The sequence below is a fragment of the Aethalodelphis obliquidens genome, unplaced genomic scaffold, assembly GCF_003676395.1.
Source record: "Aethalodelphis obliquidens isolate GAN/ISIS:26980383/991018 unplaced genomic scaffold, ASM367639v1 scaffold39, whole genome shotgun sequence".
NCBI classification, from domain to species: Eukaryota; Metazoa; Chordata; class Mammalia; order Artiodactyla; family Delphinidae; genus Aethalodelphis; species Aethalodelphis obliquidens.
Window position 1 is genome coordinate 9,583,107 of NW_020837983.1, and position 14,898 is coordinate 9,598,004.

The 14,898-nt window shown below is 33.5% G+C and overlaps 1 protein-coding gene across 5 annotated transcripts in view; it reads left to right on the plus strand.

Moving 5' to 3' along the window:
* Positions 1-14,898, plus strand: part of VPS13B (vacuolar protein sorting 13 homolog B) — a 778,894-nt gene that overhangs the window by 368,957 nt on the left and 395,039 nt on the right. For all 5 annotated transcript variants that reach the window (XM_027131500.1, XM_027131499.1, XM_027131497.1 and 2 more), the window contains one exon: positions 3,333-3,553. In XM_027131500.1, coding sequence (XP_026987301.1) covers positions 3,333-3,553 — 221 coding nt within the window. The remainder of the gene's footprint in view (positions 1-3,332; positions 3,554-14,898) is intronic.

Here is a 14,898-nt window from a genome sequence, read left to right on the forward strand (position 1 = left end):
AATACATTTTACATTTCCTAATACAAAGCAGTATTTTCTTCCAAAGTAGAAATTTGGTTACAGAGCAAATAAAACTATATGTTGCTCATTTTCATTTCCTTCTCTTCCAGGCATTTCAGCAGTTCTCCTCTGCCAGGAGAATTGATTATGCTTTATATCTTTTTTAATGCCTTCATTCCTCGAACATTCCCACTGCTTAAATTAATATCATGTAGAATTAAAGAAACCCTTTATCTCAACTGTCTGTAAATCAGTTTAGTGCTAAGTGGTTTGGGGAAACAGGGTCAGCACTTTTGGCTCATTTATGTTTGTAGAATACACTGCATCTGTTTCCAAATTGTTAACCCTCACAATTAGCAGTAAAATATTCCTCATTACACTATTTCATATTTGAAATAAAAACCTGCCTGAGACATACTGGATTGTGGGACATAGGGAAAAGAGTTAAGAAGAAGAGGAAAGACACCTTTTTGTTTGTTTCTAAAGACACGTAATGACTAAGGTTATGAAAGAAAGAAAACTGAGGGGGAGTATCTCTAATATTGAACAGTTTTCTTTCTTCATTTTCCATATTGATCTTTGTAAGGTGATTTACCTTGGTGCAAAGTATATATACTTTTTCCTATAATAAAGCACAGCATCTTTAGAAAGGGAAAGACCAATTCTCTTTGCAGAATATTGATCCCTGCCCACCAGTATTGAAGACTGTAAATTAGATGTATATGATCAGGGTCCCTCTCCCCCACTGTTGACACATGTATCACATAGTCTCACACTGAATTCTATTTATTCATTTTGTCTCAAAGCTTTGCCATATTCACTTTCTTTTACGTTAACTCATCTGAAGTTCATTAGTGTTTGGTTATCATTTTTTGAGAATTAATTTATTGGTATTCTTTTCTCTGTTAATAATATAGAGGTTTCACACAGAAATGAAATTTTCAGTCCTCCTGCTTTGTTTTTATTTTTTCTTGTTCTTTAGACAATTTGACTATTTCTGAATTCTGCCAGCAATAAATAATTTTTCTAAAATGAAAGACTCATTTTATAGCCTTAGCACTTTGTCATTAATGTTAAAATACTAGTCTTGAAGTTCTCAGAATAGTACATGATCCTGGTCCGTCATGGATATCTGAGCATATTTTATGGAGTTCTCAGAACAGTATATTGCCAGTGTTGTAAATAGATGAGGTGCTTTTTATTTTGGTGTGTGTGTGTAAAAGGAATAGGTGTGCAGGTAGTGATGTGTTATGTTTTGATAATTTTTTCACAGTGATTAATTGTGGGAATGTTTGTCATTACATGTTAAGCTCTTCTAGATAGAGTGTACTTTTTAAAATAGATGATATGCTTGTTAAATAAATGGACGTAAAATATTACCTTAAAAGGTTCTGTTTAAGACTTAGAATATGGTATACCCAATTTCAGGTTATGGTTTGATTCCAAAGAAGAAGCAGAGACACATATCTGAGATAGTACCAATGTCATTTGGAATTCTTTTTTTCTATTTCATGAATTTAAATGTGGTGCTTTTTACCCAACATAATCACCATTTAACATTTCTTGGATAACATAAAATTTGAAAGACTATGTATAGCTCACTACAGATTTTAAAATATGTAACCTGAAATCATTCCAAAGTATTTTAAGACAAATTTGGCAAAGCCTTTATTTTGTAAATAGCCTGGAACTTTGTGTAGGTTTTAAAATAATTTCAGAATTAGTTACAGATGATTTAAAGTTTGTCATTCTTTTCTGGGGGCAAAATATTTTAAGTCTTAAGACAGGCAGAGTACCACGATGCTGACCACATATTATTATGCAGTTTCCATTGTTTCCAGTCAAGTTGTTGTGGACTGCTATGTAGCTAGATTTATTTTATTATCCAGGTCTCAATTTCAAAGTTTCTGATTTTAATTTTCTTAACTACTTGATCAAGACATTTTGAATGTTCAAACATATGAGAATCTATCTTGTAGCATCCCCTGAGTATCACCATTCACAATTCAAATACTTATTTATATTCCTTTAGTATGTATGTTTATAGCATGATCTACTTAGTTATTCACTTGGTATTTTTTTCCTTGCTAAAAAATAACATGAACCTAATAGTACGATGTGATCTGGTTCCAACTCTGTGTGAGCGTGTCCCACACTACAGGGGGGAAAAAAGAAGACTTGAAGGAAAAATAATAACAATGTTAATAGTGCGTATTCCTGGGAGTAGCAAGATGGAAGGTGAATTATGACTGGTTTTGATTTTTTTCTTTTTATATTATATTTTCTAAGTTATTTTCAGTGAGACACTAGTACCTCTCTAATTAAAAGATAAATATTTTCAATTTGTTTTAGAACTAGATACTTAAAAAGAAGTCTGTATTATACTATCTATACTATCAAGTGCCAGTAGAATTGCAAAGTCAAAAATACAAGTCATAGGAACATATTTTCCATCAAATTGGCATCCCAGTAATGAATATTTACGAATGTTTTAATACTGAGTACATTTTTAATGCTATTTCACAAAGTATTTTATCTATAGCCACAATAAAAAAAAGATAGTTTTATCTCATAAATTTATATTAACAATTTTTTTCTCTGGTAAATCAATAAAAGGAAAAAATTTAAAACAATGAAAGAAATTTTGCTTTTAATTCTGAAATGTGAGTACTTTTATTTTTAAATAAAATATACTTGATTTAAAAATAACATATATAAGAATCACCAACTGAAGATATGTACGTGCGTCCTGGGTCTTAACCATCAGAGATTTCTGATTAAGTAGGTCTGAAGTAGAAACCAGGAATCTGTATTTTATATCAGCACCCATATGACTCTGATGCAGATGGTCCAACAGACCATAGTAAATTGTTTATTCTTTTTTTATTCTGCAGTCAGATCTGTGGTCACCTTTAGTTCATTTTCCTAATTTTCCTAATTTAACACATTCTCTGTGGTCTCCAAGATATAATGCATACATCCCAGCAGTTGCACTGTACAACCCACTAGTACAAGGGTGAGGGAAGAAAAAGTTAGAACTTGTATTTATATTTTTATCTCATTTCCTTAATTTCTACTTTTGTATGTTTTATAATGTACATTATTGATATAGTAGTATGTTATAATAAATATAAACATTTTTAAAAGGTAACTCTTATATAACATGTAAACTGTTTAACATGTTGGTCTCTGGGATACAGTATACGCTATTTATGATGCCATATTAACTGTTTTATATTTCAAATATTAACAGTAGATACCTTACTATCGAGTGACAATTAACTATATTTTTGTTTGTGTGCCTCCCTACCCACTTTTATACCCATTTTCAGGTGATGCCTTTCCTTGGACCATCAGCTTGCATCATTTCAGCATATACACCCTTTTTGGAAAACAAGTGACACTTTGCCTAGTGGAACCTATGGGTTGTACCTCTACTCTAGCTGTTACATCTCAAAAACTACTCGCTACAGGACCTGATATGAGGCATTCATTTGTTGTCTGTCTGCATGTTGACCTAGAGTCACTTGAGATAAAATGCTCGAACCCCCAGGTTGGTACATTTGATTTATGAAAGGAAATTTAAAATAATGTGATTTAAGAACAATTGTTACTCATTTTGTTGAAGGGTTTCTCTTCTATTAAGTGTCTTAAATTATTTTTAACAGGGCCATCAAGATCAGAATGGTTAGATTAAGTATTGCTTTGAAGTTCTCTCAAGTTTTGTAATTCAAACTCTTCTGAAAATGTAATGGTGGCAGCATAAATGCATCTTTTGGCTGATGGAATGAAATCAGTTGCAGATGTAAAGTTTTTTAAACGGTGAAGAACTACTTTACTGTCAGACTGGAAGAGTCTATTGAAGTGATCAAATGTAATTTCTGATCAGTTTCTCACTCAAAACTTCTTTTGCTCAACATGCAGTATTTAAAAGAAAAAAAGCACTGTTTACTCTTTAAAAAAGGCATTTTGTTAATCCTTTAACATTCCAGTTGGGATAGGCCAAACATGTTATATTCTACAGTTTTATAATTTAGTATGAATTCAGATCTCCTGGGTTTGTACAAATTATTAATTACATATAATTTAATACTTGTTTCTTTGACCTCAAGCAGACTCTTGTATATTTTCTACACAGATTATCAACGTTGAATAGTATTTGAAATTATATTTTTAAAACAATACTTTTTAGAGCTTTATTGGATCTGTTAGGTCAATGTCGATAAATCTTTGTTTATTCCAGCATTAGTGGTGACGAGCTAGTTTTTAAAGTGTGTTTTTTTAAGTGGGTTCAAATATTATTCATATGTTATAGAGCCTCCTTACTGAAACCATCCTCCTTCTTTCCCCTCTTCTCTCTGCCTTGCTCCACCTACTGTATACTCTACAGTTTGGTTTAACTTTCATATATATTTGTGCATTTTGAAAAGATCGGACCTGCTAATTTAATCTTGGTGATGGCCTTATTAAAAAATACATACAGTTAGAATTATGATGAGGCAGTTATACTAAACTAATAGCTTATCCACCATTATGAAAGTAATTTCTTTTATAATCAGTAGTAAATTCTTTTGAACAATAGTAAATATTCCATATTAATGGCCATTTGCCATTCTATTATGACCCATAGTAGTATAGAAGAGAATAATTATGAAATGACTTAACTCCTCTTAGATTATTCTTTGAATGCTACTGCTGATGGTTGTTGAAATGCATTTCCTAGAGGAAGGAAAATTTGTTGGTTGAATTGTGTCTCCAACAAAAGATACGTTGAATTCCTAACTTGTAGTATCTCATCATGTGACCTTATCTGTTAATAGGATCATTACAGAGGTAATCAAGCTAAAATGAATTCATTAGGGTGAGCCCTCATCTAGTTGACTGATATCCTTATAAAAAGGGAAATTTGGAAGTAGATAGTCACAGAGGGAAGTTGATGTGAAGATACACAGGGAGAGTGCCATGTGAATGGAGGCAGAGATTGGACTGATCCAGCTGCAAGCCAAAGAACACAAGGATTGCTGGCTACCTCCAGAAGAACCAGAGGCAACGAAGGATTCTCCTGAGTCCCAGAGCATAGCCCTGCTATTACCTTGAGTAGGGACTCTCTGATCTCCAGAACCATGAAACTATAAGTTTCTGTTGTTTTAAGCCACCCAGTTTATGGCACTTTTATATGGCAGCTCTAGCAAACAGATTATAGAGAAACAGATTCACCTTCTTTAGATCCTTTATCACAGAAGCTGTTAAAAGGGAAAAAATAGATTTAGTTCTGTCATAGCAGCAGAAGCCCATCTCAGCCCATCAGTCCCACTGATTATTCTATATACGCTGGGGGAAAAAAAGCAAAAACTAACAACATAAATGAATGTTCCCAATTTGGTTTTTAAATAATTGAATTGCAAAAAAGACTTTAAAACAGCTATTATAATTTTTTTTTATGAGGTGTAAAGGAAAGCAACACTGAATGAAAAACGTAAGAATTCTCAATGGAGAAGTAAAGTATAAAAACAATCAAATGGGGCTTCCCTGGTGGCGCAGTGGTTGAGAGTCCTCCTGCCGATGCAGGGGACACAGGTTCGTGCCCCGGTCCAGGAAGATCCCACATGCCGTGGAGCGGCTAGGCCCGTGAGCCATGGCCGCTGAGCCTGCACATCCAGAGCCTGTGCTCCGCAATGGGAGAGGCCACAACAGTGAGAGGCCTGCGTACCGCAAAAAAAAAACAAAAAAAACAATCAAATGGAATTTGAGAATTGGAAATACAATATCTGAAAGAAAAAACCATACCATATGGGCTTAGAGGTGACCTGCATGTGACAGAAGAGTCATTGAACTTGAACATTGTGCATAGAAATTATGAATTTGGAAAACAGAAAAGAAAAGATATTAAAAATAGGATCGAATCTTCAGTGGTTGTGGGACGGAATGTTCAAATATGTGTGTAATTGGAATTCCAGAAGATAAGGAGAAAAAGCTGGGGCCAGAAAAATATTAACAAATAATTGTACAAATTTCCCAAATTTGCAGAAAGAGATAGGCTTTTACATATTCATGACGTTTACCCAGTCCCAAGCATGTTTATCTTGGACACGTTGTGATTAAAATGCTAAAAACCAAGGATAAATTTTTTAAAAATCTTGAAAGCAGCTGCAAGAAGATACATTATATATGGCTTAATTTGAATGAGTGCCGATTTCTCATTAAAAACCATAGAGGACATGGGACTTCCCTAGTGGTCCAGCGGTTAAGACTCTGCGCTCCCAATGCAGGGAGCCCAGGTTCAATCCCTGGTCAGGTAACTAGATCCTGCATGCTGCAACTAAAGATCCCGCATGTGACAACGAAGATCCCGCATGTGGCAATGAAGATTCTGCTTGCTGCAACTAAGGGCCAATGCAGCCAAATAAATAAATAAGTAAATATTAAAAAAAACAAACAAAAAACTCCACAGAGGGCAGAAGACATTAGAACAATATCTTTAAAATGCTAACAGAAAAACACTGTCAAGACAGTGTGCATGTCTCACAGAAATTAAAGTGAAATAAAGACACTGTACATGAAAGAAAACTAGGAAAATTGTCACCAGCACCTCTACTTTACAAGAAATACTGAAGGAAGTTCTACAAGTTAAAAGGGAGTGGTACCAAATGAAAACTTGGATCTTCAGAAATAAAGGAAAACCAACAGAAATGATAAATAGCTTGATAAATCTTTTTTTTTAACTATTTAAAAAAATACATATGACTGTGGAAAGCAAAATCCATAACACTGTCTGCTAGACCTTTCAATGTATGTGGATTTAATATACAAGACAACTTGGGACTTCCCTGGTGGCGCAGTGGTTAAGAATCCACCTGCCAATGCAGGGGACACAGGTTTGAGCCCTGGTCCAGGGAGATCCTACATGCTGTGGAGCAACTAAGCCCGTGTGCCACAACTGCTGAGCCTGTGCTCTGTAGCCTACGAGCCGCAACTACTGAGCCCACGTGCCACAACTATTGAAGCCCGTGCACCTAGAGCCAGTGCTCCACAACAAGAGAAGCCACCGCAATGAGAAGCCCGCGCACCACAAGGAAGAGTAGCTCACTGCAACTAGAGAAAGCCCGTGAGCAGCAACGAAGACCCAACACAGCCAAAAAAAAAAAAAAAGACAACTTCATCATCAAGGTTAGTGGGGGATGGGCTAAGGGGACCGAGTGGTTGTCAGATTTCTAAATATCTCATGAAGTGGTACAGTATAAATTTAAAAGTAGACTGTGAAAGTTTTTCTACATATAATTTCCTAGAATAACTACTAAAAAAAAAAAAGCAAAAATACAAAGAGATATAACCAGAATGCCAATAGATGAATTAAAATGAAATACTAACCAAAATGCCAATAGATGAATTAAAATGAAATACTAAGAAGTATTCAAATAATCTAAAGAAGTGAAGAAGTGGTAACAGAGTTACATAAAACAGAGGATGGAAACAGAAAACAAAAAATAAAATTGTAGAGATGATCCTGCCTTAGCAAGAATTACATTAAATGTTATGATCCTAACTGGGAGTGTTTAGACCAGGATTCAGCAGACTAAGGCTTGCAGATAAATTTGGCCACATGCTTTTTTTCACATACTGTGTAAGGTTACCATCATGCTACAACCACAGAATTAAGTAACAGCAAGGGAGAACACTATGTAGCTCACAAAGTCTAGAATATTTACTATCTGACCATTTACAGAAAGTCTTCTGACCCCTGGTCCAACTGCTCCTATTAGGGTAGGAATAAAGCAAGACTCTGCATACGTTGCCTAAAAGAGAAGCACTTAAAATATAAAGAAACAATATAAATAAATGCATAGGAAAAAATACACCATACAAACAGCATAAGAAGGATGGACTTATTTATTTTAATATCAAATAAAATAGACAAAAAGAAAAAGTATTACCAGAGATAAAGAAGGACATGAAAGAAAAATGGACAGAATTAAAGGAAAAAACAGGTAATTCTATTCAATCATATTAGGAAATTTTTATACCATCTCTCTCAGTGGTTGTAAAACAACTAGATGAAAAATAAATAATTGGAGATATAGAAGATATGAAAAATACTGTGAACTCACCTTGACCTAATTGACATTTATAGAATACTATATTCAACAACCATGGAATGCACATTTTTTTCAGGTGTACATGGTCTCATTATATTAAGAGAATTAAAATCAGTAAAGTATATTATCTAACCATAGTCAAATTATATTAGAAATCAATAATAACTAGGAAAACTGTAAATATCTGGACATTAAATAATAACTCATATCTGAGAAACCAGATATCACACTTAATTGTAAAATATTGAACTTTTTCCCACTAAGATCAAGAAAAAGCCCAGAATGCCTCCTTCTATCACCTGTTCTTTGTCATATTGGCCATCTTAGCCATTGCAATTAACCAAGCAAAAGAAATAAAAGACACAAAGATAAGAAAAGAAGTAAAACTCTCCCTATTTTCATATGATCAAATATTTTACAGAAGATCCTGGAGGAGTTAAGAAACTATTACTAGAACTAATAAACTTATTATGGTTGTAGGAGACAAGATAAATATATAAAAAACAATTGTATTTTTCTGTACTAGCAGCTAACAACTGGAAAATGGAATGAATCAGTTCCATTTATATTGGTGCCAACAAATATACAGAAATGAATTTAACAAAAGATGTCCAAGACCTCTACCCTGAAAACCACAAAACATTGCTGAGAGAACTTGAACATCTAACTGGAGCAAGATACCTGTTCATAGATTAGAAGATTCAATATTGTTAAGATGGCAGCTGTCCCCAAATTGATCTAGATATTGGGCATAATCAAGTCTAAAAACATTTTCTCCTCGAAAGACACATTAAGATAGCAGAAAGCCAGACACTTGGAAAAAGTATTAGCAACACATTTACCAAACTGTTACCAGAATATTTATGGAATCCTTTCTACTTGGTAACCTGAAGACAAAGAACAATAAATAAAATAACATGAATACAAATAATGGGGAAAAGATTAGAACCACACAAGATGTGTGACTGGTCAGTCAACACATGAAAAGATACTCAACATCATTATTCATCAGGAAAAAACAAAATAAAACATGAAAACATACCACTACATACCTATTAGATTGGCTATAATTTAAAAGATGGAGTATTATGAACCAACTAGAACTCTGTATACTACTGATGGGAATGTAAAAATTACATAACAGCTTTGGAAACAACTTTGAAGTTCCTGGAGGGGGGGAAAAAACATACAACCCAGCCATTCTTCCCTAAGTATTTCTTCAGGGAAACAAAAATGTATATCCACTCAGAGACTTTTACATGGATGTATTTAACAGCTTTATTTGTATAGCCAAAAACTAAACATAACCCAAATGTTCATCAGTAAGTGAATTTAACAAATTAAACAAATTATGGCTTATCCATACAATGTAATACTATTCAGCAATAAAAAAGACTGAGTTATTGATAAAATGCAAGATCATGAAAAAATATTGCAGTCATTACACTGAGTGAAGGAAGCCAGACCAAAAAAGAGTACTTACTGTATAATTCCATTTATATAAAATGTTATAATGTGTAAACTACTACATTGTTACAGAAAGTAGGTTCCTGGTTGTCTGGAGTCAGGGCAGGGAGAGGGAAGGAGAAGGGGGTGGTAGGAAGGATAGACTACAAAGGGATATGAAGAAACTTTTGAGGATAATAAGAAAAAAATTTTTATTCATAGTTTATATTTAGTAGTAGCTCAGTTCCTATATAATAGACAGCTAACTACTACTTGGAGTTACCTACCAGAGACATTATATTTTAGAGACTTATTTTAGGAGTCATTATAGCCTTGGGAGGATTGTCCTACTCTACATGTTCTGGTTATCCATAGCTATCCCAGCTGAGAATAAATTCTGTTCCCATTATGGTTTTAGCCTGGGACTCCACTATTATTAATCTTTAAAAAAGTTTTTTTCTTTTACTTTGAGATACTCAATAGTATGGTGATTTCTGTTGAGTCTTACTAAATGTAAGACTGTGGCTCAAAACTAGAGCTCTGGGATATCTTCTTTAGATATTCACCTTATTTAGAACTAAGCTCAGGTTTTGTTGTTGTTGTTTAAATATAAACCAGTTCTAAGCCAAGTCATCACATAAATAGAACTTATGTTTGGCCTGGTATTACCTTCTTATGTCTGCTCCTTCCTTTTGTCCTTTCCTTGATCACTTGACTCCCACGGGCTCCTTGCTGCTTCTCGCCAAATACCAAGGGCCTTTTTTTTTTTTCTTGCCTGAGAATTAAACCAAGACTGAATGAACCTCATGCCCTGAGAATCCCTTTGCACCCAAAGTATAATGAATTTTATTTATTCACTTAATTCTACTTTATCTTCTTGATAAGTCCTGATAAACCAACTTCTGTAAAATTGTTAGCACCTGCTATATCCAAAGTTGATCACCAGGTTGTTGGGAAGTTTAAGTGAGATAGTTATGAAAATACTTTGCAAACTCTCAAATGGTATATGAATGTCATTTTGTTAGTTTAGATTGACTCTGATATAAAATGTGAGATCCTCTATGTAAATTGGTATGAATATCCCTGGTGGAATGTAGCGGTATTCCTGAAGGGACAGGAAGTCACAAAACAATATACGACTTTGAAGAATCAACATGTACTCAAAGAAAAAAGTAAGGAGTAAGTACTCTTTTATATCCTTGTGTGCCAGATTAACCTAAATTTTAATGGTAAGACATGAGACTCCAAATCTCTTTTTTGTGAGTGGGTTGCTTTAGCCTTCCAGACTCCCTCTGGGTTCTGTCAGAATTACAAAGGATGACTTGATTTTTTTTTTTTTCCTAAGTGAATTCAGCAGATATTTATTGAGTACTACATGTAGGCCAGAAATGAGGGGAGAAAAATTAATAAGATAAATACATGAAGAAGGCCATGCCTACACACATCATAATCCAACTGTTGAAAGCCACAGATAAAGAGCATATCTTGAAGGTATCATGAGAAAAAAATGACACATTACATGCAAGAGAACCAAGATTTTGTTAGCTTACTTCTCATAAGAAGCTGTAGTGATCAAAAGAACATCTTTAAATCGTGAAAATTAAGAAAATTAAAAGCCTCTCAACCCAAGATTCTAAGTAAAAAAATATATAACATTTATGAATGAAGACAAAATAAAGACATTTTTCATGTGAAAGAATCTGTCACCAGTAGGACTGCACTACAAGAAATCCTAAAGGAAATCCTTCATGCTGAAGGGAAATGAAACCAGGTGTTTGAGCAACTTTTCAAATGTTTATTGGCTGTTGAGTTTGCTCTTTTGTGAATTGACAGTTCATGTTGTTTACATTAATTTGTATTTTCCTGATTATTAATAAGGATGAACAGATTTTTCAGTGTTTATTGGCCAGTGAATTTGCTTTTTTATGGTTGATATTTCATATCATTTACTTAATTTTTCTATTAAATTTCTTAGCAATTTGAAGAGCCTCCCTTATATTCTATAAATACAAACTCTGTATCTGTAATGCAGTTATTTGCCTTCAAACTTTATGGCATCTTTGGCCAAAAACGTTTAATCTTCCTTAGTGAAATATATCTATATGTCTCTTTTTATTTTCTGGGTGTCCTGCCTTATAGTGTATCGTGGGCCCAAATATCCATGTGCATATAAGTTCCTAAAATTTCTTTTACTATTTTTACTTTTCCTTTTAAGATTAATGACCCAAAATAAACCTCTTTCTTGTGAGTGGTTTCTCACTGATTAATCTGGGGGCTTTTTTGTTTCTTATTTGTGTTTTTTGTGAAGTACTTATCCTTTTTTGTGCCATGGACTTCTTTGAGAATGTTATAAAAGCCTTTTCCCCAGAACAATGTATATGCCCACTAAATTTCACATACACTGTCAGAAGCTTTATGAACTTTGGATTATAGCCAGTGTATAAGCTTGATTCCATTCAAGTAATTCCTACTTCAGTACCATTCTTTTGTTTATTCGTTAGAGTGATGTCAGAAGTGTTTGCTCTTGTAAGCAATTAATTTGGTTCATTATTGCTCAGAGCCCTCAATTAGTTTATATACTCTAAAATATAGTGCAAGCTCTATATGTAGGGCAGGCCTAGACCAAATTTATTGTCATGTCTGACATTGTTGTAGATCTCTGTATCAACTATAGAGACCTAAATCGCTGTGTCAGTTCCTGGAACTCACTGCCATTAAAAGCCTTAGACGCTGTAAGTATTTAACCTGGTTGAATATTCAGAGAATTTGTTCCTAGGAGTGATTTGCACCAACCTTGCCTTTTATCTTAAGTGTTTTACTAAAGTTACCCAATTCTCTTTAATGTCTTTAGGCACTAGTCTCTCAGACCTTAAAAATTGTGTTCATTCCAAAATTAAATGAATCTTCTTTAATAAGGAATCTTCTTTAATATAATAAAATTTTAATTTTCCCTCTACCAATAAATTGATACATTTTTGTCTACCTATAAGGCATTCCCCAAAACATAAAAGTATCTTTGCATTTTTGGGTTTTAAGTTGTAAAACTAGAGAAATAATGTTTTTTATGCTCCTTTTCTATCCATTTTGTCATAGTTTTTATTGCTGTAAGTTCAGTTTTCACCAAGCTAATGGAATTTGGCATTACTGTCTAAGAACATAAGCATTCAGTTCGGATAAAACTGGATTTGTAGTCTTAGACAAATCACCCATTTTTAATTTCTCTGAGCTCCTGATTTTTATTTTTATCTTTCAAACAAAAGTAGACTAAGTGTAATGCTCTGTATGAAAAGGATGTTTTTGTTTTTGGCAAAAACTCTTTCTTTTGAAACTGAATTTTAATGATTAGTAACGACCTGTGTGCCAAATGAAATAGCCTTTCTAAATTCATATTCACTTAGAGCTCTTTTTTGTTCAACATGGATCAGTAATTGCTTGTTGAAGTTCCATTCCTGCTTGGTTTCCATTGACATTGTATATCCATGGTTTTTCTTCTTCATGTCTACCTTTCTATTTTCTCTTCTATCTGACTCTCCTAATATGCTGCAAAACTTGTCATGGCCCCTTTGTCATGTCTTGTTCATTTCCTGTACTTGGCTGTTGCTCTTGGTATTCTTATGACTGGAATGGCTTTTTGCACCCACTTAAATCCTATCTGTCCTTCAAGAATGTATTTCCTTGAGGTTTGTCTCAGCCTCTTCAGTCCAATTAAGTCTTCTTTCTGATTGGTTATGAGATTAAATGAGAAAATGTATGTGCAGTTAATTTTTCAACAATAAAATATTACTTTTTAATATTTAATATCTTACATATCCAATCAGTATTTGATATGCAAAATATTATTGATATTCAATCACCTTCATACATAACCCATATAAAGCTGCCTCACGTGGTGCTTATTTTTTAGAGATCTTTTTAAAAAGTTTTATTGGGGTTGACATAAATACAATAAACTGCACATGTTTAGATTATCTAATTTGATAAGGTTTGACTATGTATACCCATCAAATCATCTTCACAATCAAGATAATGCATTAATCCATCATCCTCAAAAGTTTCTTTGTGCCCCTTTGTAATCCTTCCTTTTACTCCTCCCCCAATCCTAGGCAATCACTGATACTGTCATTATTGATTAATTTTCATTTGCTAGTATTCTGTATAAATGGAATCATACAGTTTGCGTTCTCTCTCTCTCTCTCTCTCTCTTGCCTAGCTTCCTTGATTCAGCATAATAATTTTGGGGTTAATCCTTGGTTTTGCATGAATCTCTAATTTATTTTTATTGCTAAGTATTCTGTTGTATTGTTGGTTAACTTATTAGTTAACATTTGAGATTTTTTCCAGTTTTAGACTATTACAAATAAAACTTCTGTGAACATTTTTATATAGGTCTTTGTGTGGACATAGATTTTAATTCTTCTTGGGGAAACACTTAGGAAATGGCTCATTCACGTGGTAGGTATATGTTTTTTTCAGAAATGGCCAAACTGTATTCTAAATTTTGCATTCCATCAGAGTAAATGAGAGTTTTAGCTGCTCTGCATCTTTACTGATACTTGGTCTGGTTATGCTTTTTAATTTCAGACGTCTTAATAGGTGGGTAGTGGTAGCTCATTGTGGCTTTAGTTGGCATGGTTTTCAGTACAGCTTGAAGGATAAGAGTTGAACATTTATCTTCAGCATTTTTGCTCTATTTTTTTAAAACCTCTGAATTTGTGAAGTCTGGATTCTGTGATAGCAGCTTTCTTCTTTGAAAATAATAATACGTTTAAAGTTTATGTCAGTGTTTGCTTGGCATGCTGAATACACAGTGTACTTGGTGACATTCATATACAATTTTTTAATGGTAACAGTTAAAGGAAACCAGAAGTAGTGACAATAAAAGCGGCATCAATTCTCTTAGGTAAATAAACTTTATGCCTTTGAAAGTATTTAGAAACTGTTTATGCTTTCCTTATTTGTCAGTTCTAATTGTTTAAGAAAAAGTAAAATAATCTTTTTAAAAATTTGGTTTGGAACAAAATGGTTTCTTTTTAGAAAACACTCATGATTATGAAAGACAAAAGAATATGAACTAAAATTTTTCTAAGAGCTTTTTTGTAGGATCTCTAGCCATTAGATTTTTTTTTAAACAAAAAGAGCTATAACCTGAGATTTGAGACTTCATCACACAAAAAGCAGGAGAAAACTGTAACCCATATACTGTTTTATATCAAATAAGGATTGACAACACTGTTTTTAGGCATCTGTTCTGCCCACATAAGAAGCCAGCTTTATCATCTGGATGTGTCCTGAGGCTGAAACTTCTTATAAATATGAGAATTTCTTTCTTTCTTTTTTTTTTTTTTAATGGCAAGCAGAA